Source organism: Toxotes jaculatrix, chromosome 15, assembly GCF_017976425.1.
Source record: "Toxotes jaculatrix isolate fToxJac2 chromosome 15, fToxJac2.pri, whole genome shotgun sequence".
NCBI lineage: Eukaryota > Metazoa > Chordata > Actinopteri > Toxotidae > Toxotes > Toxotes jaculatrix.
In genome coordinates, this window is record NC_054408.1 from 16938961 (window position 1) to 16966955 (window position 27995).

The following is a 27995-nucleotide window of genomic DNA, read 5'->3' on the forward strand; positions in this document are numbered from 1 at the left end:
CATACTGAACAACGCTACTGCTGGGGAGGACCAGTGATACAGCAAAACCAACACCAAAAGGAGGATTCAGTGGGATGGATTAAACCTCTGGCCGCAAATATTAAGTGATCGTATTCGCTGTTACATCACTGTGCAACGGATGAAAGGTTGCGTGCTTTCATTTTCTTTCCTTTAAGCAAATTGAGCAGTTAAAACGACTCATCACAGTCTGTGTTTAGCTAGCCGGTGATGGAGACTAGCAGCTAGCTAGCTGACGTTACTCCTCTGTCAGGCTAGCATCTAATATAACGCTAACTTACTCTGCAGACATTCTGCTTTTGCTGCGTGTCTTCATTACAACATAGCTTCTCGTTACAAAACACACAAAATGTTAGCTTGTGATTAAAAAGGGGCACACACGGATAACAGTGGGTGTTAGCCGGCGAATTACAACTGCCATCAGCTGACGTTAGCTTGCTAGCTGCTCAGCGAGCGGCCACTAGCTTCTTCTGCCTCGTTGTCACTGGAGAGCACCGAATCGTGTATGAGAGGCTGTAAATATTGGCACAACTTTGCCTGATATTTGAGAACAGCCATCCGACGCTTAGTTCACACATTTCTTTTTGATCGTGTTGTCTGTTGACCGTAGTTTTGTCAAAACGGCGCCGTTAACGAACTGCAACCTTATTGCATACTGTCAGAGACAAACTACCCCCCGGATTCTCTCGAAATGCATCATCCGGACCCTGCAGGAGACTCTGGCAGTGTTAGAAAGATGGCGCACCCGGCTGTCTTTCACAGAAGGGGTAGCAATACAGGCAGCGGGAGCGGCTCCACGCTGTCAACACCGGCAAACCCGGTGGTCAATAACAGCCACGTCTCAGCCGATGATTATCAGCAATCCCTGTTGATTCAGTGCCAACCTCCTGCTGGTTCGTCCTCCCCGGGTCCCCATCATCCTCCTCCCCACAGCCTGAATCTGCATTCCCAGCCCCAGCCCACACAATTGGCCGGAGCTCAGATGAAGAAGAAGAGTGGTTTCCAGATTACAAGTGTGACTCCAGCACAAATATCTGTGAGTACCAACAATAGTATCGCAGAGGACACAGAAAGCTATGATGACCTGGATGAGTCCCACACAGAGGATCTGTCTTCTTCTGAAATCCTGGACGTGTCCCTCTCCCGAGCTAATGATACAGTTGGAGCAGAGAGAAGCTCTTCGGAGGAGACTCTGAATAATTTTCATGAGGCAGAGACCCCTGGGGCTGTCTCCCCCAACCAGCCTTCGCATCCACATGCATTGAATCAGGCTCAACAGCATGGTGGGGCCATGGTGAATGGGACTGTGCATCATCACCATCAACACCCTCATCATCCTAATCATAACCAGGTCTACTCTCTGTCCACTGGGCCTGGGAGCATCCCGTCTGCCCTCCCTACTGGAGCTTTACCTTGTGTCACCCAGAAAATGCCTTCTAACGTGGGGGGCCCTCAAGAGAATGTTTCCCAGACTGCCCCTCCAAATATTGTTGCTCAGCCTGTGGGGGTTGTGGCCCCGGGATCTGTCCCTGGAATGCACAGCTCTGTTACAGGCACTACAGTTAGCATAGTTAATCCCCAGACCAGCAGCGTTAGTAATGTGAATATGTTGAGCTCTGCCAACGTGCCTGTGAGAGGGGGGATCAGCACGAGTGCTAGCAGTAGCAGTGGTGGTTTTCCTGTCAATGTGATAAGCAGCAGTGGGGGGAGTGGAGGTGGAAGTGGCATTGTTGCAGCCGGGGGCAACCTTATGACAGCCACTAAAATCAGCATGATCCAGCAACACCAAAACATCAGTTCCAACATCACTATGACTACTACGACTGCTGCTGCTGCTGCTGCTGTTGCTGCTGTCAGTGCCTCTGGAGGGATGGGACTCTCCAGTGGGATCCAGGGGAGAGTTGGATCTGCTGTGCTGCAGCCTGTGAGTGCTCCTGTCACAGCCATGGCCACAACCTCTGTATCATCTACTCCTGCTCCAGCCCCAGCCCCTGCAGTGGCTACCACCAGTTCTCGCTTCAGGGTGGTGAAGCTGGACTCTAGCTCTGAGCCCTTCAAGAAGGGCAGATGGACATGTACTGAATTCTATGATAAGGAGACCCCAGCCTCTGTTCCCACTTCCTCTGCATCCGATACTGGGTCTCTGAGCATGCGTCAGTATGTCTCTGAGAGCTTTGCTGGGGCCTCAGAGAGGGAAAGCACAAGTGGTAGTTCTGTGAGTAGCACTATGAGTACACTGAGCCATTATACTGAGAGTGTGTGCAGTGGAGAGGCTGGGGGACCCCCAGTACCCCAGCATGCCCAGGATTATTCCTCCCCTCCTCAGGGCTTTCAAGGAATCCTCCCCAGTGGCTTAAGCATGGGAGTATCACAAACCCAACCTCACATGCACGCCCAGGATATTACCCATTCACATGTGAAGACTACTGTGGCCACCTCGACTCTTGCAAACATTCATCAGCCTGCTCCCATGCCAGGCCACCAGACCACCATCGGACTTCCTACACAGGCTGTACCCCAGCAGCAGCTCACCTATGCCCAGGCAGTTGCTAATCCGCCTCAAGGCTCCACGCAGGGTCTAGTGGGTGTTCAGCAAAAAATAGGCTATGCTTCTCTGCCTCAGCAGCCAGCTGCTGCCCCTCAGGCAGCCCCAGTGCAGGTGAGGCCACCTGAGTACACTCAGCCACACCAAGGTATCCCCCAGGCTGCGGCTTCTCAGTCTCTGTCCAACCAAGCTGGATCGGCTCCCTCTGGACCAGCTAATGGATCATGTCAGATGATAGGAGGCCTTCAGTCATCACAGGCACTCCTCCACACACAGCCCCAGCAGCCCGCCTCTCTTCAGGCCACCACCTCTGCGATGCCCTCTCATGTTGGAGTAGCAGGTCTTGGCCAGCAGCCTCAGAGCCACCCTGGCCATCTGGATTGCCAGCAGCAGAAGCCACAGTCACTCCCAACGCAAATCCAAAACCTGGGCCTGGGCTCCCAGCAGCCCACTACAGTACACCAGAGCCAAGTGTCTGCACCAAGTGTGCCTCCTCCCAACCCTCAGAGTGATCCCCAGGCCCAGCCCCAAGCGCTCCACTCTGGAAATAGTGGTAGGATGCCCCAACAGGTCATTCCCCACAGCCAGCCATCTTCTGTCAGCTTGTCCCAGGACCACAGCAGTGCCCAGGCCCTAGCTCATGCTGCCCAGGCCAGTGCCCTGTATGCTAGTCTGCCCACATTCACCACCACTCAGCTGCAGGACGCCCAGCGGCTGCTCCTCCAGCACCAGTCTCTTTTGGGGCTGCCCAAGTTGTCCGGTGGGGAGGCTGGAACTGGATCCAGCACTGGCCAGGGTCAAGAAGCTGAGGGCAATGCCACCACCGCCAGTGCCTTAACAGCATCAGCTGGTCTTAAGACTGTCGATGGAGAGGAGGATGGGTAAGAGCTCCAGTTTCCTTCCTCTTTTTGTCTTCATATTTATTTGACTGCTTGTAACCAAATTTGTGACATTTGCATGAGTTTCAGGACAGCCACATGTGATGAAAATTTTTAGCACTTGTCTGAAATCAGTGTAGACTACTGAGAGATGCATGCTGTTAAATGGGTATTTGTTGCCTAACTCAGCATTCAGAGTCTGTGTGAAGCTGGGTGATTTCACTGGTTGCTGTGGCAGCTGTGGGAGGGAAGAAAAGTGTTATTGTTTTCCTAGATTGCCAGCAGACAGTGGCCAGGCTGCCACAGTCTGCCTGTCCTCTGTCAGTGGGGACACAGTGCAGAGCTCAGCTGGATGTGACGTCTCTTGTCTTTATCAAGTGGCTGCAATGATTCGACATTTTACCTAGCCTGCCTGCTTGCTTGAATCCCGACTGTCTTCTTTACAAGGCACAATTTCTGCTGGGTGTACAGTTTGCACACTCTCAGCACATTTGATATCGAAAAGCAGGAAACACGATGGAGGTTGTATGATTAATTAGCGATCGAAGAAGGCAGGCAACTGCAGCTATGACAGAATTGAAGCACGTCGTCCAACACCACAGATTAAATAAAACAGTACTGCTAATGTTTAATTTTGTTTCACTGTCCTCCTCGCAAAGCAGAGCTTAATATTACGCCGTCTTTCGAAAAACTCATGACGATGAGATGGTGGTTTACTTGTTGACATGAAGAGTATAGTGCAGTAGTCCTTTTCCTTCACTAAAAGCTTATTGATTTTATTAAGTGCTCTCTTTCTTTCTCTCTCACCATCTCTTTTTCTTTCTCCATCTCTCTGTCACTCCTCTCCTGTCACTACAGTTTCCTTGTGATTTATTTTATGACCCAAATGAAAATCCCACAGAATGTCGTCCCAATAATAAGTTTAAAAGCGCATTATGAGGCTGGACAGGAATTTTAATCACCTTGCAGCAGCAGGAAATTGCTCACCTTTCAGTCACTCCTAACAATCTTAAGCCTTTTTTTTTTCCTGACTTGTGAAAATGTTTCAGTAGCCCTTACCTTATTTGCATTTCGGAGTTATCATAAAAACAGTTACGAGGATGTAGAAAGTAGCATGGATGTTATGATGGTACTTTTGTTTCAGCGTGTCTTTATGGATCAGTTAGATGGATACAGAAGGATGGTGACTGTTATCACATGATGTTTAACTCCCGAGGAATGTGAAATCTATGTGGGATCAGGTGGATTATTGTCTTTGATCATAAGCAGTATTTGGGTGAAACCAAAGCCCTTCTCACAAATGAGAAGATTGTCTCAGTGAATTATGTTCAAGGTTCAGTTCTGTATAGTTTACCTGCTGTCACACGATTACAGTTAGTTGACAGATCTGCTGAAGTCTGTGTCTCCCCACTGATGGGTGGCTGTGACTGAAACTGGCTATGTCTCTGCCCTTCTTAATTAGTGGACCTTCGCTGACCAAAAAAAAAAAAAAAAAAAAAACAGTTGTGCAAAACCCTGAGATGATGGCACAGTCTCATCAGCTGATGTAAACACACACGCAAACTAGGCATGTCCCAATCAAGTCCTCCCCACCCCCCCAGTCCTTTGATATTTGATATCTCAAATCTGCTGAATTGAATGTGTTTGAACTTGATGCCAGTTACATTTTGTGCAATTTCTTTGTGATAAATTGCACAGTTGCATTTAAATAAAAATCACTGAAACCTGAAAGAAAAACTTGTGCACAGTACAAAAAACATCATCCTGAATATTCAGCATTTTTTGACAGCTGATTAACTTGTCAGGCTTCTTTTCACTGGTTAACGTTTACATTAACTTCTTACATTATCACCCACATAACAGTTTGCAGTGCTGGTGGAACCTGAGCTGTGTACCTGTTAGTATATAGTTAAGCTTTTGGTTTAATCAGTTTCTGATTTGTGACTGTAACTGTGTCATTTTTGTTAAACGGGGGAATAGCATTAATGTATCTCTTGTGAACTTTGAAATGTTAGAGCTTTGTTGACATTGTGTAAGAGGTTTTGATTCAACTCTTTTTTTTTTTTTTCTTTGAGGGTGTCGTGAGACTGCCTACAAGTTGCAAAAGCCCCGCTGATGATCGCTTGCGTTTTGGTGAAACTAAACCAAGCCCATAGTTCACACTGGGAAGTTCAGGGGTCCTGGGATGTTTCAGAACTGCGATTGCAATATGATTGCATATTGCATTGCACTTGCATTGTCCATGTATCAAGTTATTACCCTAAATCTCTTTGCATCAACACAGGGTATTGATTACTTTGACTTTCCTGATTAAAGTTATGGTAATTTTTTGCTAAGATTCAATACAGTATCAGTGATTGCACCTTTTAAAGTTACTTTAATGGAAGCACTGCTAAAACCTTTTTCCTTTGTGTACTAATTGCAGAGGACTCAGTCCCTCTCATAAAACCTGGGGTCTGTGCATCATATCAGTGGTTTGACAGTTGCTGTGGTCTGCTGTGTGGCGCATGTCAACATACTGCATTTTCAGGTTTTAATGAGTAGGATGACCCTGCCCTCATGAATCACCATTTAAGGCACAGTGCCTAGTACTGTTGTATGTGTGTGTTTGAATGAGGTAGGGTGCTCTATCTGCGCTGACATGTCATTAATGGAATATGTTCAAGGTACGTGTGTGTGTGTGTGTGTGTGTGTGTGTGTGTGTGTGTGTGTGTGTGTGTGTGTGTGTGTGAGTGTGAGTGTGAGAGAGAGAGAGAGCAGGATCCTGCTGATTGACTGTTGTGGTTTATAGGACATTAATGCTAAAACAGTAATTAGAAAAGTAAGGCAAATGTTTAATAGCATGACAAAAATGTAACTAACGTGACAGCTGGTATTCTAAGTTGGTCATATGTAAGTTTCCACATGTATCTGTAACTTTTGAATATGAGGATGTGGTTTTGTGCAGTTAGACTGTGTGCGTGTTTCTCTGTGTTAGCAAAACTGTCTGGTACGACTTGGGTGTAGGAGAGAAGTTAGGGTTTGTATTAACTGAAAATGCATGCTTATTATTTTCCGTTCTACTTATGAAACACTTTGTAAACATCATAACCTTTATTTCTCTTCTTCTAGTTTTGTTCATTATAACATGGTTTTGGTGAGGTGTTATAGTGAGATTTGGCTGTAAACTCGTTTCAGATACTGCATTAAGGTATGATGTTTAACTTCTTAAGATATACCCCAATTTCTCTTTTGAATTTTTTTATTAGAAAATTCTGTTTTTCATAAGCATTGACTAAGATGTGAGACTTGGTTCCAGTCTTAAGTACTTTTTGTTATGTTATTATATCTTGCTCTGATTGTTATTGTAGTGTAGTTTCTGTGTTAGTAATAAGATATGATACCGTCTTTTTTTTTTGGTCATCTGGCCTTCAAAGACTTCCTTGGAATATAAAGTGACACACTGACAGATGGTTATTCTGGCTTTTTATGACGAAGTACATATTCAATTTTCACATTATTCCACTCAAGCTTTGTTTTGTGGTTAAAATCTTTCACATGCGAATATATACACACACACACACAGGGCTGTGTTGGTGGAGGTGTCGTCTTTAACTACCATCAATGTAGTGCAGTGGCAATGACTTCACATTGTGGCACAATGTGAGCCAGGTACAACTTCTTTGGTAAACAAACCTGCATCTTTTTGCTGAAGCCCCTGCTGTGCCAACCCAGTTGCCTCATTGCAATGAATGAGGACGCTGCATTTTTTGTAACGCAGCGCTATTGTTGGTCTGAAAACAGTTTAAGTGTGTGTGTGTTTGAATGTGTTAAGGCTCAGGGGAATGTGGGCTGGCTGGCAGCATGATGGCTATCTCTGTGGCTGTCTATTTTGAATGTAATCTTCCCTCTGGCGGTGTAGGGAGCCAGTTTGCGCTGGGCCTGTTGCTCATTGTGTGGAGATCAACCAGATCCCCAAAATTCACAACACACAGAGGAAGTGACCCAAGCTGACCCTACTCAACTTAGCCAGATCTGCTGAAGCTAGTTTGAGACCACTGAGGACAGAGCAGACTGGACGAGATGGAACCAGACTGAGCAGAATTGTGCATCACTGTCCCAGCTCTGATAAATCCTTCCATTGTGTTGCTCTTCTGTTTCCTTCATCAGTGTCTGCTGTGTAGATGGTTTTTGCTTGGCAAAGTCAGTCTTAGATAAAAGAAATACTCTAAACATTGGCCAAACCTTGATTTGTTTGTCTTTTCAGGCCATTTTTTTCTTTAATGACTGCCCACAGCAGGGTGAGTTTAGGAACAACACTGTCCTATGCTGAACTCTAACCCATCTTAGCTTTTACTATTCGGTTCCAAAGGTATCATAGATGCTTTTGCTGTAATATATATATTGTGAAATGTTGGATCATCTGTGGTGTAATGCCATTGTAATTATACACTGAATATTGTGTATTTTTAATATCAAACGTTCAGCAAAGATGGCTCTTAAAAAAAGAGTTAGTAGTCTTGTCCTGTATAGAGCAAGCTGGCTGTAGTCAAATTGATTAGGTCATTTATAGTAGATTTGAATGCTGATCACTTAACACATTTAGAAAATGTTTTAAAATTAATTAAAAAGAGTTACATCCCTTTGCTGGAAAGAAAATTTTCATACATCTTTGATATGAGCTGACACAGTCATTTCTAGCTTAAGTTGGTCAATTTTCTCCCTTTTCAACAAAATAATTGAATTTTGAAAAGTGTCCATTTTCTGATTCATGACTGCCCTTAAATTCATTGTTGGTCATCATAATAGTACTGTACATTGCAGTGTTATACAGGGATTTTGTCTAACACTGTTTGAATTTCTTAATGTTTAATATATATCAGTGTTCAGAGCTGTAATGATTAGTTGGTGAATTGATTAGTCAAATGCTGGAAAATTAATTGCCAGCTATTTTGATAATGAATTAATCATTTCAAGTCAGTACTGAATCAAAAATGCGGAACACTAGATGGTCCCAGCTTCATAAGCTAAGCGGAATATGGTTGGTTTGTGGGACAAAACAAGATATTTGATGGCATCATCTGGGGCTGTAGGAAATGGACATGGATATTTTTCACAGTTTTCTGATGCTTTACAGAGAATAATAATAAACTGAAAAAAGAATCATCAGATTAATAGATACTGACATTAATTATGAGTTGCAGTCCTAGTAATATTGCTGTGATAAGAAGAATTCTTTTGTAAACCCATTTCAACAAGCCTTACAAATTCTGAGATGTTTTTTTTTTTTTTTAACCATATTGCCCAGATCATTTTTGCTTTTTGCTGAGACAGGTGTTGTGCTCTTTTAAGCAGTGAGATCACGCTCGATGACAAATTTATTTTTTCATAGCAAATGCACCTATACAGTTGTGGTGTTCAGCCAATAGCTTTTTATATGGAACTCTGGTTTGTCCATAGTTGCACATCACTGAAGTGTTTCACTACAAGTAAACAGCATTTGTTATTTGTTATGCTGCTGACACCTCCCCCATTTCTACCACATAGACCAAGCCAGAGAACACCAGAACACAGCAGAGCAGCAACATGCTGTGTATGAGTGAGAGAGAGAGAGAGAGAGAGAGAGAGAGGGAGGGAGGTCTCACCACACACTACTGAATATTTACTATGTCTTTTTAAGCCAAGCAGTGAAAGCATGAATGGCAGAATGAAACCAAGCAAGGAGACATTGAGCAGTTCACCGTGTGTTGATGAAACAGGTTAATACAGACCACTCACATGTGCATATCTCTCTATAAATCACTCCATGTCTTTGTCCGTTGCTTATTTGTATGCTTTGTGCAGATGCGTCATTGATTTCATTTGTTTCTGCCGCCTTCTTGCTGATGGTTTATTTTTCCATCAATAAACATGATTGTTTCACTTAAGAGTGCAGTGGGAAAACTAATGGGTTGTAATGGATGATAATGGATTGTGTTTTTAGTCTGCCTTTCATCTATGAGAAAATTGCCCTCCTGCCCCTGAACACACACAGAGTGCTATGATAGTCTAACCTTGCTGAAAAACTGCTTCTGCTGTTTGTATTGTGGTCCTGTACCTGTACACTACAGACAACAGCAGTTGTTTATTATTATTATTTATTGTGCTTCTACCGAGGGGATTACTAGTGCATTCAAATAAATAGATTGTGTCTCTTTAGTCATCACAATATAACTAATTTTAATGGCGTTTGGCAATATGTCTCATTCCCACATTCATTTTATCACACTCAAAATGGGTTATCCTGTTGGGTTCAGTGTTTGTGTCTCTTTGTTTCTTGCATGAAAAAGACAAAATACAGTTTTTGTAGTAGATTGTGTATCCCTGCCAGATCATTTGGTCTAGTTTTCAGTTCTAACATTGCACAGCAACATTGTCACCTTTTTACTAACAGCAGTCAGCCAACATTGCTTTTAGGATCTATAAGAAGAATTTCATTGTTTTTAATCACAGTGAATGACATTGTGTAGTGTAGTACTTTATATAGGCTTTTTAATCGTTCTGTATAAAGTAGTTTCCTGATGCCCACCAGCTTAGTCTCTATGACAACAAAAGAAATAGTACTTATTAGAAAAGATGCCCCAGAAGAAAATAGCAATATTTTGTTTTTAGAAAAAGATATGACGTGTGATGTACATTTATGTTTTTTTTCTCCACTTTGGTTCAAATATTGAAAGACTGAAGACCCTTGCGAAACAAGCGCTTGCATGGAGCTGTTATCTACAACACATGTTAAATGGAGGTTTGCTGATGGAGGTTTCATCTTCAGCCACACATTTTTATCTTTAGGCTTTAGTGGGCTGCCACTGTGATTCCCCTAAACATGCAGGCAATGTGCTGAATCATGGCCGGCATTCCTGTGGCCAGAACACTGTCCAGTCAGCTCCAGGAATTACACACACACACACACGTACTCACTCACTAATAGGGAAAATGCAGTGGATGACTTTGCTGTCGGCTTCAGCTTTCCTGCCCTTTTCTCCTACATGACTTTTTTACTGTTCCTAATTTGTTGCATTATTTATATTTATATTTATATTTTTACAACCTGACAAGAATAAAAGATGCTAGTGTCATCCCAGGATATAAACAAAGGAACCAATGAAAAGCCAATGACATACTACCTTGTTTCTCATCTGTGTTGTCAGATACAGATCAGCTGGGTAGTTTTTGAGTCTGTGAGCAAAACTCTAAAGACCATACTTATTTTTAACCCTGTCAAATAACAGTATATGTGCTGTCTCCAGGTGAGACATTTTACACACATGACACTTACTATAATGAAGTGAGTGTCCTGTGCACACTTTTTCTGCAGGTCCCCGAATATTATTCAAATATTATTCACTGAATTTAATACTTGATTACTATCATGATGTAGATGTTGTTACTACATAAGAAAGGATGAGGCATCACCTAAGGCTGCAACAAGCTATTTTCATTAACAGTGAACAATTATATTCTTAAAATATTCAAGCAAATATTCATCTTTGAGAAGCTTGAAGCACAGATTTTTTTTTGCTGTTTTGCTGAAATGATTAATTGATTACTGCACTGATTTAACTGCAATTGGGGTTTTTAATACATATCAGCTTACAACAGTCCCATTTTAAGGAATATGCTGACATAACTTTTTGGTAAACTGACTTATTTTTCTTTTCTTAAGCTAAAAGAAGGGTTTAGGTTGGTCTTGCTTCGCGTAAAGATTGGAGGGAGGGTGAAAACTATCCGAGCTCTGTGAAAAGTAAAAAAAATAAGCCATGTACAGGTCATAACAGTTGTAAATTTATCTGGTTTGCTTAGATAAATGGAGTCTATTAGCTTCAGCCTTTCTGCTCAGCTGTGATGACGTGAGAGCTCTAGCCACAGAGCGTCTTTTCCCATAGGGTTTGATATTCCTTCACTCTTGCTTTGTGTGAGCTAATCCCCTTTTTCTATGCTCTGTGGCTGAATGAGGAAGGCTGCTGGTGGGAGGGGGTCAAGTTTTTTTTGTTTTTTTTTTGGGCTCTCAGTAGTCTAGCCAGCTGCATCCCTTATTAGCAGGAATAAGGCACTTGGCTCTTCATCATGTCTGTGTCCAGTTTAACGTACCTATACTGTCCTCAGTGTTTCCCATATATTGAATTTACTTTGGTAGCCCACCCAAATAGACATGCCCCCACCCCAAGTAAAGATTTTCTTTCATATTTCATATAGCACACTCTTTTTAAATGTGTGTTGAAATGTAGTTGAATGTGCAGATTGATCGTCAAATCTCCAGGAACAGTGACATTATAGTTAGCTTTTGAGCTCAGTACTGTTCTGAAATTGACTGTCTACAGTCAGTATGGCTGCAGCTCAACACATCCTCCATCCCTGACATCCCACCCTGACATAGTAGTCTTCTTACCTCAAACCCCTTTAGACTAGTGATTAACAATTGTAAATTAATTTTCACATACCCAATAAATTCCCTTTGGTTGCCATTGGCACTGTCGCAGTAGTATTAATGCCAAGTGTAGTGTGGCTGCCATTTTTAGCCCTGTACACAGTGCTGTACTACCCCCTGCTGGCTGGGAAACTGTGAACTGCCCATATGCACCAGGCTCATCACACTGTATGCATGTGTATGTCTTTTATGTGGCCATCTAAATGCTGAGTTTAGGCTTAAAAGTGCTACTGCTGTGAATGCTCCAACTATGAATGCTGTGAATGCTCCATATTAGCCTTGAGAGGGAAAACATGGAACTGCAGTAATTTCATATTCTGGAAACAAAATCCAAATCTGTCTTAACACACTTTTCAATCACATGGAAGTGGTCCACTGTCACAATGAAATGTATTCAGGGTTAGTTCAGTTTCACCCAATACAGTAAGAAAGTATGCTTCTCTCTTAACCTGCTTAGACTGAGAATGATCCTTGTTTCTGAGTTTCCTAGCCATTTCAGTTTTATTCTTATTGGCCATTTTCCCATTCCTATCTTTATGTTTTTGCTTATTGCTAATATAGCCATTGTTTTCATTACTTTTACTAAGCTCTTATATTTTTGTTGCCTGCTGGAGACTGGCTGTCCATCACAGTAATCATTATATCTATTTGCTGAAATCTATATTTTCAGTGTGGTGCTACCTCACTTTGAAGAGGTTCATGCATTCATGAGCTTCAACATCTGAGACTTGAGTCATGTGAGAGTTATTGGGGTCACAAAGCAGTGGTGAGTCTTAAAAAGTCACATACACGGAGATGTGAATTGTTGTGGAACTGATTGTTGAGCTCATAATCAGGCGTTGCGGTCTGTTCCCATGAGAAATATTAATAAGAATAATATTCCACTAAACGAGTCTCAAAGTGAGCTGTAGGGGAGGAGCACAAGGGAGCTGGAGAAAATAGCCAACAGTAGCCATTAAAAACCTATTGTCTGAGCAGCCCTGGAGTCAGAGGGGTGCTGTACTGCATCCATTTGTAGACACGGGGCATAAAAGTATGGTCTAACCATTACACAAAATCCTCTCTAAGGTGTGGACAGGACAATGGGAGGTGAACAGTCTCACCCCTAAATAACCTGTGGAGAAAGTAGACTGTTACTTGAGAAATAACCGTGGGCACATCTTTATTGTCAGGCTGTTTTACTGCTTTTAAGGTGTGATGATAGGTAATGAGGTTGTTTACGTGCTGATGAAAAGAGGGATTAGCTGTGAAAAGAATGCAGTGTTCTTTTCTCAGAGTGATATTGAGCAAGTGTAGTCACATCATGCTGCTCTCCAATATACAGACTTGCTTGCTTCACAGTTTACTTTGCGCTTGCAGTAGAGTCAGTGTTAGGCCCTTTGCATTGCACACTGTACTCACCCACTTTCACAGGGCTAATTAAGGGAAATGTGGATGTGTTTTCATCTCACTCTACTCAGACGCATTTAATGAGCAGAGGATTGATAAGAGGTTTAGTGGAAACCTTGAGTTGCAGGTTAAACCTCTGCTGCACAGGACTTTGAGTTAATTATGAGCAGACTGGGCAGAGGTCAGGACTGAAAGCTGTTAATTCTATTCATTCAATCATAATTGAAAGCAGTGCAGCAGGGCAACTCTAATTAAAGGAGGCTTGGATCAAGAACATGCAACAAGTGACTTTAGTGGCTAATCAGAGACTCTACATGGCAGAAGTGAACTGAAACGATTTTAAAAGCTTTGCTCAGACAAGAGCTTCATGCCAGCTTTTCAACCAAGCTGAAGTGAAGAATGCAAAATATTATATATTATATTATATACATATCACAACAGGCATATCAGAACCCACTTCATGGATAATTTCACTTAATTTTTAGGCAACATTGCTTCAGTGAGATAGCACAGCTCCATAGGCAGATTTGATTCTCTGTGCACTACCAAAGAAATTTACAGAATCTTATTAGACTCTTTTTGACTAACGCCAGACACAGAGGAAAGCTTCCAGACTTCCGAGGTTTTGTGTTCAAACAAAAGAACTGAGTGACTCAGCCGTCAACTTGTCAGGCTTGAGTTTTTGTGACATGTCAGACTTATGTAAACACCTCTCTACATCCTGCACTAGGAGGTGTAAATGGGGCCTATTGTGAAAAATTGAATTAGGGTCTAGTATTTGCCACTAGATGGCAGTGTGTACCGGCTTATACCTCTGAGGCCTCAGTGTATCTTCTACCAGCTTGTGGGATGTGCATTTGTAGGCTGCCAATACAGGACTGTGCCACTTTATGTTTTTAAAGAAATCAGATGAAGCTATGTGAGTGTTGTGCACTCTGAATTTTTAATGTAAAGATAGTATAATGATGGAGGATGTTGCCTCACAGTGTAGGACTGTGATTGAGTCTGTTAGGTGTTTTACTTATGTGTATCCCATTATTTAAATATAAAGGTCATTTATCTTAGATAGAAACAGTTTAGCTTTGTTTCAAGGGTTAAAGCAATGTTCCTTCAAAAATATGGACAGTACAGTACAAAGATGTTTTTCTGCAAGCAAATGTGACATAATGTGGCTCTGTTAATGGAAAAAAAAGAAAATGGAAAGTAACAACTAAATTCTGTTGTGTAAGTAACAGTATGCTATGCTAAGAGGGAATTTTAATGAATGCTAAATGGTAGAGTGTCACTAAGCAGCTGTTCTTTTTTTCTTTCTTTCATGCTTCCCTGTGGCCTTCCTTCTTGCTGTAACAGGTAAGACTTTTTTGTTATTTTTGTTTTGACTCTCTGGTAGAATCCAGCTTGAAGTTTTCCTCCTCTGTATGTTACAGTTAGTATGAAAACTGATTTTCAACCAGTTTCAACTTAAAACTGAAGGAGGAACCAGTTTAATTGTTAACATGCACTTGATATCAAGAAGCCTAGAACATAAATCTCCAATCAGACTCTCCGTTTACATGAGGTGACTCACAGAAAGCACCGTAAACAGATTTACTTTTTAAGTTCTTCCAAGGAGTCACAGGGAAACTCTTGTATTGAATTGTGATTGGTCACCAGAAGATGGCACTGTAAACTGCTGTTCCTTTTCCTGTGTACAGTTACAATACTGTAAAGTATCTGTTAACAGATAAGTTGCTATCAGACTTAGGCAGTCCTTTCCTGTGTTTAGCTGTTCGGTAAAACCGTACAACAGCCTTTTTTTTTTTTTTAGTTTGTTGTCATCATTTCAAAAATTGTCTCCTTGTACTTGTTTACTTGACATTTCAGGTCAGCTCAGAAAGCAATGACCCAGACTGTCCAGATGTAAACTCAGAAATATCATACTCACCAACATTCCTAATTGTTTGTCAAGGGTGGGGCAATATCGTTTAGCTTGAATTATCACTATGAAAGCATTTTATTAGGGATTCTCTCAGTTGGCATATGACCTTATTCTGACTTTTGCATAGCTGGAAATCACATGCAGTAACTTAGAAATTTAACTGTCATGTATAAAAAGTAGAGATACCCAGTGAGGGATTATCACGGTGAATGTGGCATGATGATGGTGAGACAGCAGTTAGTTTGTTTGTAACTAAGCTGTGCTTATGATAGCTCTGCTGTCGTCAGAGATTCAAGCTCAGTGACGGTGGAGTCATCATTAGTTAATCCACTCACTGCTCCGTCCTCCTCCCTTGTAATCTACGCGCACACGCTTCTCTCTTCACAAATGAGAAGGCAGGGAAATGGGTCAGGACTTGTATCTTAATTGTTTCAGGGTTATTGATTTGAACTTTCCCTGACATGTTTCAACAGCTGATAGAAAAAGCAAAGAAAACAGAACAACAGCAGTAATGATTCTTTTTTTTCAATTTATAAATCAATTGTATATTGTTATCCATTATAAATTACATAAAGACACACATTTCTGTAGGGTTATGTATTTGCTATCGCTGTTGGCATTCAAAAAAAGCCATGATAAAGATTCTCTTCGTCTGCAGATGCCACAGAGACAAAGACAGTTCATGAAATGGGTGTACTTTGAGGCAACATCCACTGTCACTGTTTTCAGGGCCCCAGTCCAAAATTAGATCTAAAATAGACATCATGTATATGGATAACTGATTTCTTATTTTGTTGAACTAGCCAATAGAGACCTTTTGATTAATGTATCTCCCATCAGCTCACAAAGAGAAACACAGGACTTCTATATGCCAGTCTACATTGCCAGTCCATCCACCCACTGTTTGTACTGATTTGACTGAGAGGCCTGAGGAATGTGTTGGAGGGAGGGAGGCTGAGATGGGGACAAGCGTATGAGAGAGAGATGACTCATTTTATCTTGTGCTTTTGCGAAATATTAAGAGAAAAGAGCCTCCCAGCAGCCTACGCAAACACACACTCTGTATATGATTCTGTTTGCTATAAGGATGGAGGATGTGCAGCAGGCATGCATGTTGTGTTGTAAAGCTTTGTGGCCCAGACATCAGTGTGAGTAATTTTTCCTCCTCCGTCAGACTCTAAAAGATAAAAAGACATAGTAGAAAAAGAGAGATGAGGAAAACAGGAACTACTGAGCAATAATCCACTGTGTGTGTGTGTGTGTGTGTGTGTGTGTGTGTGTGTGTGTGTGTGTGTGTGTGTGTGTGTGTGTGTGTGCGCGCGCACGCACGTGTGCGTGTTAGACAGAAAGTGAGAACATTTTCTAATATTTCTCAGGTTTCTCTGAAAAGCTTTAGGCAGCAACAGACAAATCTTTTGTTTTTGTTTTTTTTAAATCTTGATACCACAATGTTCCTCTGTGTTTTATTCAAATCATTACTGATTAACATAGCAGTAGCCTGTTTTAGTTTCTCTTATTTTTCATTTTAACAACAAACTACAAAAGTTCCATTACAAAGTAGACGTTCACAGATTCACAAAATTGACTGATGCAACTGCATTGATGTTTTGGCTGTTTAAAGACATGGTGCACCCAATTGTTGATTCTGTATTGACATTTCTGTAAGGAGACATACCTCTTTACATTCTTCTTCCAATCCTTTCTCTCCTTATCTTTATTGCTGTACTAGCATTATTTCTGTCCTCTGATGTCTGGACTCGGAGCGCTGTGTGTTCTTTGGCTGATAATCCTTTTAATGCCAGGTTTCACTCCAAATTATTCAAACCTGCTGCTCACACACACACAAAGTTATGCAACGTGGATCTTCTCTGTGTGTATGAGTTGGGACCTATTCCGAAACAGGTTATGTCTCCTGCCAGTAGGAGCTGAAGTGTCTCATCAGACAATGCAGGGGGAATTTGCAGAGCAGCTCGCTACAGGTACAGTTTATCAGGAAAAGCAGAAAGTGACATTATTGTTTAATTTCTTTAGTTGTGAATCATTTATAGGATGTTTGAGGGTACATTTATACAGGTGTTTGTGCATTTGAAGCCAATTTACTACATTATGATTTGTGAAGTCTGCCAGTGGATTTTTGTGCAGGATCAAATCGTTCAGCTGTGGTGTGGGAGATGCTACTTCCGTCATATGTAGCCTACAGCTTGGTCTTTAAGTCACAGATTGAAAAAACATCTAGCAAAATACATCTAGCAGTTATTGTACATATTAGTATATTTGAATATTTCTGTGTCAGTGCATAAATGTTGACCTGGTGATTTGCAAAATTCAGTGGGACTCGGATTAAATGTGCTTTCTGTTAAAACATGGTGCCAAAAAAAAAAACAAAACTGCAAAAGGTTCATATCATTCAAACCATATTCGAAATATTAATTTGGTTTTGCTCCTCCTCTCCACTGTCCCACTGTCCATGACTCTTTGAGACAGTATGAATGCTGAGGCGGTGGATCTAGGCCATTCTAGCTCTGTATCTCTGGCCGGGTCTCTCTCCCTCCTTCTCTCCCTCTGCCTCTCCCGCAGTGTGCTAGTATAGAGTGAGGACTAAGGACTTGCTGCTGTCAGCCCAAATGCTCCAATAGCATTTCTTTCTCTTACATATGGAGGCCAAAATGGCCACTCATCATTCCTCCCTGCCTCTCTGACCGACTCACTCAGTAGCTCTCTGTCATTCTCCATAGTCAGGGTGTGACTATGGAAAACCACTGCCAGGGCTTACTGGTAAAGTCTGTGTGTGCTTTCCACTATCAAACTCCAGCTCAGCCAAAAGCCTTTACAATTCAGCAATTCAATAGGCCTCTTTTTTTCATCGCTGGGACATGCCAGGCCCCTTTTATTAACTTTCAGAGTTTACTTTTCCCCAGAAATAAAGCAGGTGTGAGTGCAGTTCCTCTTCCTGTAAGACACATTGTGCCAAAAAAAAAAGAATTAAACCAGGAACAAAACTGACACTATAGCTTTTCTTACATCATAATCAAGTGGAAAAAACACTTCATAGTCGTATTAATGAAATAGTATTGAGTCTTTACATAGAACAAACTCTACCAGTGGAGCATGTTTGTTGTAGTCATGCAGGTGAGGAGCTTTGGAAAGCAGTGCTCCATAAGTAAGCTTTTGGTTAGTAGGTAACATGCATAAATAGATGGGCTCGTTCATGGAATGCATACACTAACTCATTCATTCAGTTAGTATTTCTTTGTGTGTTATGTGTATGTGCAAACTTTACAGCTCTGCAGAGCCAGTCTACATTTTTATGTTTTAGTTTTTACTCCAAAAATCCCATTCAACCTGATCATATATGTACAAAAATTGTTTTGAATGAATGTGTTTGTGTGTTTACTGTTAGAACAGTTAATGTTGATGTTTGCATGCTGTACAGAAGCATTATGCTTTTCCTGAAAATCATGCAGCACTGGACTTTCTAATTTTGGCCATCACATAAACTAATGTTATGACAAAATGATCAAATGTCAGTGCTGCTCACGAAAAACTGAAAAGCCGTTAAGCAACAAAATTAAGTTTCTTACTACGAAGTGAGGTAACTACAGGACTCATGTTTGATTCATTTTACTCTGAGTATAGTTGGTTAGCTGAACTGAAGTGCTGTAAGCAGGCTGATGTAGGACTGTATGACCAACCCAGAAGTCATGTGATACTGATTCACCCCAGCACATGAAGTCTGTTAGGACAAGTCCAATCCCCTGCATTGTGCTCGTCCTTCACCTGTTGTTTCTTGGCCGGCTGTCTCTAAGCTGGTGGAGGCTCTGCGAATGCATGTTGTGTTTTCTGTCTGCTGGGGCACTAAGCCATCTTAAGGCTGCCTTTCAATGAGAAATGACAGGATAAAGCCCTGAAGCACAGGGTCTCTTGTCTATCACGCAGAGGGCTGCCACTGAAAACCAGAGGTTATACCAAAAAAAAAAAATCATGAATCATTTGGAAACTGCTAACTAAACCAACAAGATAAAGCGTCAGAGCTGCTTTCGTAGTTTTGATGAGAAGACCTGACAACTTTTAAACCCTTTGTGATTTGGACAACCTTTGTGTTCCACAGAAAGTACGTAGTCTTTTTGGTAATCTCTGTCACCCCTGATTTTACCGACCATCTGTACCACCTAGTCCCTCATATGTCACATCCAAACCACAGAAGGGTGCATTCAGTGCTTCATTTCTGTAGCCTCATTTATTTACACATGAAACTTCATTAAGGAGGTACAGGATTGTAAGTTGGTCAGTCAGAAGACTGATTCATAGTATTTGGGTCAGTAGAGGGCTAGGCAGAGATTCGGTGATGCTGAATGTTTGATTGTATATCTGTGTCTCAGGCTATAGAGGGCAGATGGCTTGTAGTGTAGGAGCAGGGAAATCACTGGGCCACATGCTAATCTCTGTTGATGGTTTATGTAACTCCCAGGATCACATGATCGCACGTCACCACCCGCCCAGCTACTGTCTTTACTCAGTAATTCACTCACTAGTCAGCCATTCAAACACAAATGGATGACACACACACGTACACAGTCATCATAATCTAGCATGCTGCCTTTAATTTCCTATGCAGCTGCACTCACCAATGCATCTATAGGGGGCGACGCAGATCTGTTCTCTAATTTTTAAGAAGGAACACGGGCTGTTTGAAAACACTAAACAAAGAACCTCGGGACACACTGCTGTGTTACTTTGGCGTGTATATGTTTCTTCTGACGGACGGCTCCATGAGATTGCGGGGTGTACGAGTGCAAGGCCATGACGAGATGGCAATGAAGCTTTTGTTCTGGGAGCTGGAGCAGCATCTCAAAAGGTAAAATACAGACAGGGAACCCCCAGGGAGTTAGCTGCCTGGGCCATTCACTACAGTAGCTGCACACAAAAGGCTGCATGGCTATATTGTCCTTTCAATTCAGTAATTCATTGCTTCAGGGGTAGCAGTTGCATTGAGGGATAAACTGAACAGACACCGTGAACTGGTTTACTGGGTACTCATCACACCGTAAGTTCAGTTAACTTTGCTATGTGTAGTAAATAAATTGAAGGGTGTGTTAATTTATAGTAAACTACTGGCGCACAGAGACAAAGAAGTTCACATACATCTACAGTATAAATATACGCCACTTACTAATATATCCAGTGGACAGGGAGTAATTAAACCCACTGTGTGTTTCTTTTTTAGTCACTGCATTGCTCGCCAAATTCTGCTTTTACCATCACATTGGTCCATCTGGCCCATCATATCACGTGATTGTATGCAGTTTTAATGTGTATTTGTTTATGGCAAGAAATGTAGGATCATATTATTTATCTGGTGAATACAGTTTGCATCATTTCTCAGTAGGTCACCGGGCTGGTATTGTTTTACAGCAAAGGACCAAGACCATCAGTTGGCTAGCCTACCTATAATACAGTAACAGTATAATAGATAAATTCCACTAGTGGAAATGAGACATCATGATGTTGCAGAAGAATTGAAATAACCTTTAATGGTTATCAAACGAAAACTTAAGATTTTTGTGCCTTTAAACTTATGAACCTGCATCTAAAAACCTTACAAATCTAAACCATAAACAGCATAAGAAAACAATAAGTTGGATTCACTTGTTTTGTTGCACTGCTTTAAATTTAGACATGTTTAATTCCTGAACATCTTGTTGTTGACTAGTGGCTGATCAAAGTGGGTTTTCTTGGAACATCACCTGGCTTTCCTCTTGACTGGCTGCCAATGGGACCAAGTATAGCTCCTAGCAAGCTTCTATGTACCTGTGAGTGAGTGCGACTGCATTAGAGGTGCAGTTGTACTGGCTATTTGGGTCTGGATAATTAGCTAAACCCTCTCCCAGTCAAAGGAGAGACCGGAAGAGCTAAGTGTGGCTTAGAGTCTCTTATTAAGCCATTTATTTGACATCTTGTTAAGTGCTGAAGTGTTTGACTGGGATCAGAGGTGAACAGAGGCTGACATCAGTAGATGTACTCAGAAGCTATGTTTGAGCCTCTCTCCACAGTATTGGTGCTTAATAAACCAGGACTGAGTTTATACCCAAATTAGCCTAAACCCCCATCTTAAAGGTGAACATTGACTTCTAAATCACTTGGAAGGTACTCAGTGCGCACTATTGCACTACAGCATTGGATTTTTTTAAATTTCTCGCAGATACCTGCCTGTCATTCAGGCAGTTGATACAACAGCTACACCTCAGTCTTTAGTAGGTCAAGGGCCATTTTTAAAGTGTATTTTAACATGGACCTCTGCATAGTTCATGGATGACCTGCAGTGTCTTCTGTGGTCCTTACCAAACCTATAACCCAACCCTTTTCTTACTTAGCTCTATGCTACATGTGATCTCAATTTATTTTAGTCATGTAACCATTGCCTGTTTGTCAATATTTCAAAGATACTCTATATCTCTCTGTTTGTGGACCCTCTCTTAACTGATAATTGTTTGAGAAAAGAAACAAAAGTGGGATTTGTGTATTTGTTTCTGTTATGCTGAGGTCCACATAGTGTAGGTGTGATCAGACAGGCAGGAATGACAGGAGTGTGTACACATGATTTTGAGGGTTTTTGGTGTGCATGGAATGCATGAGAGTGGCTTTTCAGAGAATGTAGGGAGGTGTGTGTTTGAGGGTGGGGGTCTTGTTTAGATGATGTCTGAGGTGGGAGTTGTTTAGGCGTGTCTGTGTGACTATTCAGCACAAAGTTACTCCCTCTGCAAAGTGTCAAAGGCAGTTTTGGTTGTGTGGTAATGTTTGAAGAACTTTGGAAGACGTTTGATCAGATGGTCAGATGATGTATAATAAAAAAATGAGTGAAAAAAGGTTGTATAGTGTTTTGCAAACAACAGATACCAACCCATGGTCTGTGGACCCACAGGGGAACTTGATTCTCATTCTTATGAGTTTAAAATCTCATAAGAAATGTTTTGTTCGACAGCCCAGATATGTATCTAAAACAAATTGTTCTAGAATATGTGTTACACTTTTTGCCTGTGCTGTTTTATTGTCATTAAATTATTATTATTAAAACCATATAGCTAGAGCTAACTAAGAGCATGAAAGCTGCCATTTCAAACGTCTGATATTCCAGGTAAAAAAAAAAGAGGTTTGACAATTTCCCAAATACTTTTGAATTTGAGACAAGTTAATTTTTCTGTTGTGCACATAGGGTTTTTAAATGTGACACCCTTTGTATTGATGGATTTGTACCTTCCAGTAGTCCCAGTTTCCAGCTTGACACTTCTCCTTTGGACTCAGTACTTAATGTAGTCATTTAAATGTTAAGGGCTTGTTTTGTACGGTTTCCTTGGTGATACTGTGGCTCAGCCTCACTGCTCTGCAGTGCTATAAAGGACCACATGGGGGCAGCATATGTACGTAAAAGATAGAGCTGAAGATCTGAAACCTTTTAACACTTGCCCACTGAGCATAAATGTCTATTTCAACCTGATATGGGAATTACTAACTATCCTCTTGATATAGAGCTCTTACTGTAGATTGTATGGATGAGGTTGATTATGTTCAGGTATGTTTTTTTGTTTTTTGTTTTTTTTTAAGTGGTGTGGAATTATAGCATCATTTCTTGAATAGTCAGAGCATAAACTTGCATGTAATATTACTAATTTGTAATCGAAGCCTCAAAAGCAGATATTTATGGGCGTCATGTGAATGAACATAAATGACCACATTATTTTGTGGTCATTTTTGAGTGATGTATAAAAAACAAATCATTAAAGGAGGGATTCCCTCTCAGTGTTCCCCTGGGGTGATAAAAACTCTTGGCTTTCTTGTTACGGAGATTTAAAAAAAACAAGCAAACAAGATAACATCTCAAAGGTAAATTCTTGTGTTCAGGCAGCACTAGCGACTAACACAAGAGCTGATTAATGTGTATGGTCGCTGTAATTTAAGTCCTAAATCTTGCCCTTCCCTTGCCTGTTTCTTTTCTTTCTTTTTTTTCTTTTTTTGGTACTACGGCCCTTTCTTCTTCCTTTCTCATCCGGTTTTCCCCGGTTTCATCCACCTCCTCTCTGTTCCCGGAATATTTTATGTAAAAACATGTCAGCTGAGCGCCAAATGGGGGCGTTCCTGAATAAATCATTCAAACGACCTCGGTCTCCACCAATCAGGAGGCGGCCTCTCGGCGCGTCGCTGGATAAATTATGCGGGCTTGTCCCGAGCTGCAGATTTTTTTTTGCGTAGAGCCGAGATGAGCCGACCTTGGATTGTGTTTGTAACCGCTGCGGTCGCCGCGAACGCTTTAACCGGGCAGAATACAGAATAGCGCGTGTGGATGTGCCTCGCGGAGCTGGTCGCGTGGAGGTCGAGTCCAGACACGGGGCTGTGAAACATGAACAGCATGAACACGCCGTGCTACACCATGGCTATGGATCTAGGCGTCTGCCAGCTGAGAAATTTCTCCATATCGTTTCTGTCGTCGTTACTGAGCGCGGAGAGCTCGCACGTCAAGCTCGACAATAGGTAAACTGATGTAGAGCTCTCTCACAGACACAGCCGCCTCTGTATTCAGGGCTCGACTCCCTGCACATGCAGCAGTCTGTAATGTCACCGCTGTGTGATGGAGAAACGGCACAGTACATAGATCCTACAGTGTCATTACAGCCACAGAGACCACACTGCCGTAAGGGCTTTCTAGGGAAAAGGCGTGAGGAATTGCCCCACAGTGAAACCAGGCCTTTGATTTTATAGAAATTTCCAGATGCTTCCTGTAACGACCCACATTTCTATGAAGGGAGAAAGGCTGGTTCTCCGTAGGCTGCGACTCTCCATCTCTGTTCTCTTTTTGTATTGTCTTACAGCACAAATCGGTTCAGAATGTTTTATTTCTCTTTTCCTCTTTTGCAGTTCGTCAGGAGCCAGCGTTGTGGCCATAGACAACAAGATTGAACAAGCAATGGTGAGTTGACTCTCGTTTCTCTCTTTACAGTGGAAAATGTTGACTACTACAGTGTCGTTTAATCTCTATGAAACAATGGACGGACTGTTATGAAAGATAGGACTTTATTAGGAACAAATATTCAGGGTGATGAAATAATAAATGACATTACGACACATGCTCTTTGTTTATTTGCGTTTTTTTTTACTGTAGCATAACCGTGCAGGACATGGACAATAGTGTGTATATTCATTTAAATCGTTGGCAGCAAAACAATAAAATAATCTTTTGAGTGTTAGTAGACAACGATTTACACAAAAAATAAACCATGTAAGTGAAGATAGGATCAAAATATTGTTTACGCTAATGTAGAAGTAGTGGTGTTAAATGTAGCCTACCTCTACCTCAAACCAGCCGCTGTACCCGGACTGAGACGTCACGTACGTTTTACGTATTATTATTATTTATTTATTTTTCTCTCTCTTTTTTGTCGTTTTATAGAACAGTGCAGCATATGTGTTGGCTCACTGGTGGTGTGATGAAATCAGGTCCATCACCTTAACGGCGTTTTTTTCCCTTCTTTTAGTTTGACTCGGCCTGTGTTGTCGTTGGTGTCGCCTCTGTTGCTAGGCAAACTGGAAGGCTCGCACGCCTGGTTATAAATATCTCGGCCTCTGATTGGCTGACACTGCGACGTGGGCGGGGTTAGTGGCGTAGCACCCTGGGAATATTATTACTCGACGTTTTCCCCTTCATGTGTTTATTGTATTAACACTGCGTTAAGTTTATGTAGTGTTATGTTGTTTATGAAACGTTCTCTGCTTATGTCTGTAAAGCATGTTTAGTTTTAGATCACAAACCTTTTTTCACATATTATTTATGATTCTTTTTCGTAGGATTTTCAGTCTGTTGTGAGGCATTTCAGCACATTTTCTACATAACAAATTCCTGACGATGTTGGAAACGCTCTGTTGATTGTTCACATAATATAAAGTCTGTATTCTCAAAAATGGCCTTTGCCTCCTGTGGTATGACCCAGGGACTAGTTGGTGCTACACTAAGCAGTCATTTAATTCATTTTTTAAGGTAATGAACTGTTATAGACGGTTAATTTTCGTATCATTTGTAAAAGCTTTTAGTAACATTGAATAACCTCGAAACTGCACAGTGGTCACTTTTAGGATTTTATTTTTGATTTTTTTTGATTTTTTTTCAAAGTCTTACATTTTTTGAGATCAACTGTTTTTACCCATTTACCATTGAGTGAACAGTAATCCAATCATTTTTGTGCCATTTCCCTACCATTGTGTCAGGAAGTTCCCATAGGGTCAAGTGATATGCAGATGTGATTGCAGGACATTTCTCAGTATTTGTTTGTTTTTTATTTATTTATTTATTTATCATAGTATGTTTAATTTCTTGCATCATGAAAAATCTGGGGCATAAAAAGTGGGCCACATTAGATGAGGGTAAAAGGTTAGTGTCTGACCTTTCATTGATGTGATCTTATTGATGGATACCAATCATAAACCCGTATCTCTGTCTGTCTCAGGACCTGGTGAAGAGTCACCTGATGTACGCTGTGCGTGAGGAGGTGGAGGTCCTAAAGGAGCAGATCAAGGAGCTGATCGAGCGCAACTCCCAGTTGGAGCAGGAGAACACCCTGTTGAAGACACTGGCCAGCCCGGAACAGATGGCCCAGTTCCAGGCCCAAGTTCAGACTGGCTCCCCGCCTGCCCCTCCGACAGCTGCCACACCGGGACCCCCAAGCACCGGCACCCTTGCGCAGCCCGCCTCGCACAGCTCTGGCCCCTCAGCGTAGCCCGGTCTGCACAGATAGACTGACTGACTGACAGTTTTTGAGTTCTGCTACAGCAGCAGAGCCAAACCTTGCCTTCTACAGCAGGAGGTTGCGCTGTTAAGACAAGAATTTGCACATATTTATCTCTCAGAAGGATGCAGCCAGCGGGACGAGCTGTGCTCTGCTCTACAGCACAGCAGAGGGTGACAATCTTGAGATGCTGTTTGAGGTGGGGTGGGAGGAGGTTGTTTCAGAGGAGTATGAATCATTGAACATTTGCCAAATAACCCTTGGACATATCAACTAGAATGTCTTACCAAGAGAAACAAAACAGCTTATCAGTGGCGACATTATACCTAACTATAGATTTAAAAAAAATCACTGTGCCTGTGTCTGGATTTTAAGTGATGTCGATTTTACTGATGATGGAGACGTAGGAGCAGGAGGTTGAGGACTGTAATGGTTGTTACCTTTTTTTTTTTTTTTGCTGAATGATGTAAATAAAAGTGGTTCTCTCTGAAGACTAGATCCTAAAGTTACAAGTCGAGAGATCTGAGAGAGAGAGAAAAAGAGAAAGCCTTCTCAGAGTGACAAATGAAGAATGTTAGCAATTATTATCATGACAGAGTCCCCATCTGGAATGGGGGAGTCGGGGGAGGGTTGGGGAGGGGGTGGGAGGCTATTTTGAACAACACTTGGCAGCATTGATGACGTTACTTCAACTGTGGGTTGGTGGGATGAACAAAACGTGGTTTCTTATGGAGATGATGATATTCTATTTTCAGTATTTCACTTTCAAGCTTCTCATTTTGCCCTTGACAAAGCTCATCATTGCTGTTTTCTCAACCCGGCAGTGGCATGTAATTTAAACCTTATTTGACAGGGTTGAGACGTTGGGCTAAGCTGCATTTTCTTTTTTTTTTTTTTTCCTAAAAGTTTGATGGGCAGAAGATGATGTATATTTCTGTATAGTGTAAGTACCATGTAAAATAGTGAGGAGCAGGAGAAAAATAACAGATGCTATCTAGGTCACACAGATTGAAGCGGGTGAGCGAGGGATGTGCTAGTCTTGCCCCGTCTGTGTTGTCTATTTTTAATGCTGTATTTTCAGGATTGTGGATCGACAGGAGTTTAGGTTATTTAACTGACAACACGCAGCCAACAACGCTGTCCATTTCCCCTACTGCAACATTAACTCTGACTGTAAAACCATTCTCACTTGGCTCTTAAGTTTTGACAGTGAAGTACTTCTGGATGAACAATATCTAAAAAAAAAAAAAACAAAAAAACAAAACAAGAACAAAAAAACAAATACAAACTCTGGAGATGTTTTTTTTTTCTTTTTCATTCTGTGTATCAGTTGTATGCTCATGTTCTGTGCATGTTTCCGCAAAGACCGGATAAGATATTGTAACATACATACCACAATTGCACTTGACAGCTGCACTTCACAACTTTCAATAAACATGCTTAAGGAAGAATAACCACCCGGTCACTAGCTCTTTCTCATTTTCCCTGTCCAGTTGGTGCGACCATGCAAATATGTACCAAGCCTCTGAATGCTGACAGACTGTTTTGTGTTTTTTCTGAGAGGCCAGTCACAAGTGGAGTCATGGTGCTTCCTACTTCATGGTATGTTGAATAGGTCTGCAGCTGGATTCCTCACCGCTTCAGGGTGCTATTTAATCAACGTTGATGACCGCCTGCTACACTGCTGAGCAGTGAAGCTAAAAGATACACCCTAAGTGGTTTTTGGACTGAAGTTGCCACTAGGTGAGTCTTATTTATTTACGGTTCAGCCAAAAACAACAATTGTTTCCTTTGTAACTTGACATAATTTCTATGTAAGGTTGAGACCACTTGCTAAACTAGCATTTTAATCAGTGCACAGCAGGTTAACTTCACAGGCAAAAAAACTGTCTACAGGGTAATCATACAAACCAACATATACATAAAATAAGATTTCCTATCATAAATTGTTTATGAATTTACATGGGCTTAAATGGTTCTTCCTCTGTAGCTGAACTGCTTTTTTCCTATGTGACACCTGCAGACATGCATGTCC

At 41.5% G+C, this 27995-nt stretch overlaps 1 protein-coding gene across 2 annotated transcripts; it reads left to right on the forward strand.

Moving 5' to 3' along the window:
- LOC121194334 (TSC22 domain family protein 1-like) lies at positions 1 to 27244 on the forward strand. Of its 2 annotated transcripts, none has more exons than XM_041057163.1 (3): positions 1 to 3444; positions 24099 to 24150; positions 25682 to 27244. In XM_041057163.1, exons 1-3 carry the CDS (start codon positions 710 to 712, stop codon positions 25949 to 25951), a joined length of 3057 nt encoding a protein of 1018 aa, XP_040913097.1. In that variant the 5' UTR covers positions 1 to 709; the 3' UTR covers positions 25952 to 27244. The 2 variants fall into 2 exon arrangements, with proteins under 2 accessions (XP_040913097.1, XP_040913099.1); XM_041057165.1 differs by lacking the exon at positions 1 to 3444 and adding an exon at positions 23282 to 23714.
- Positions 27245 to 27995: the final 751 nt, after the last annotated feature.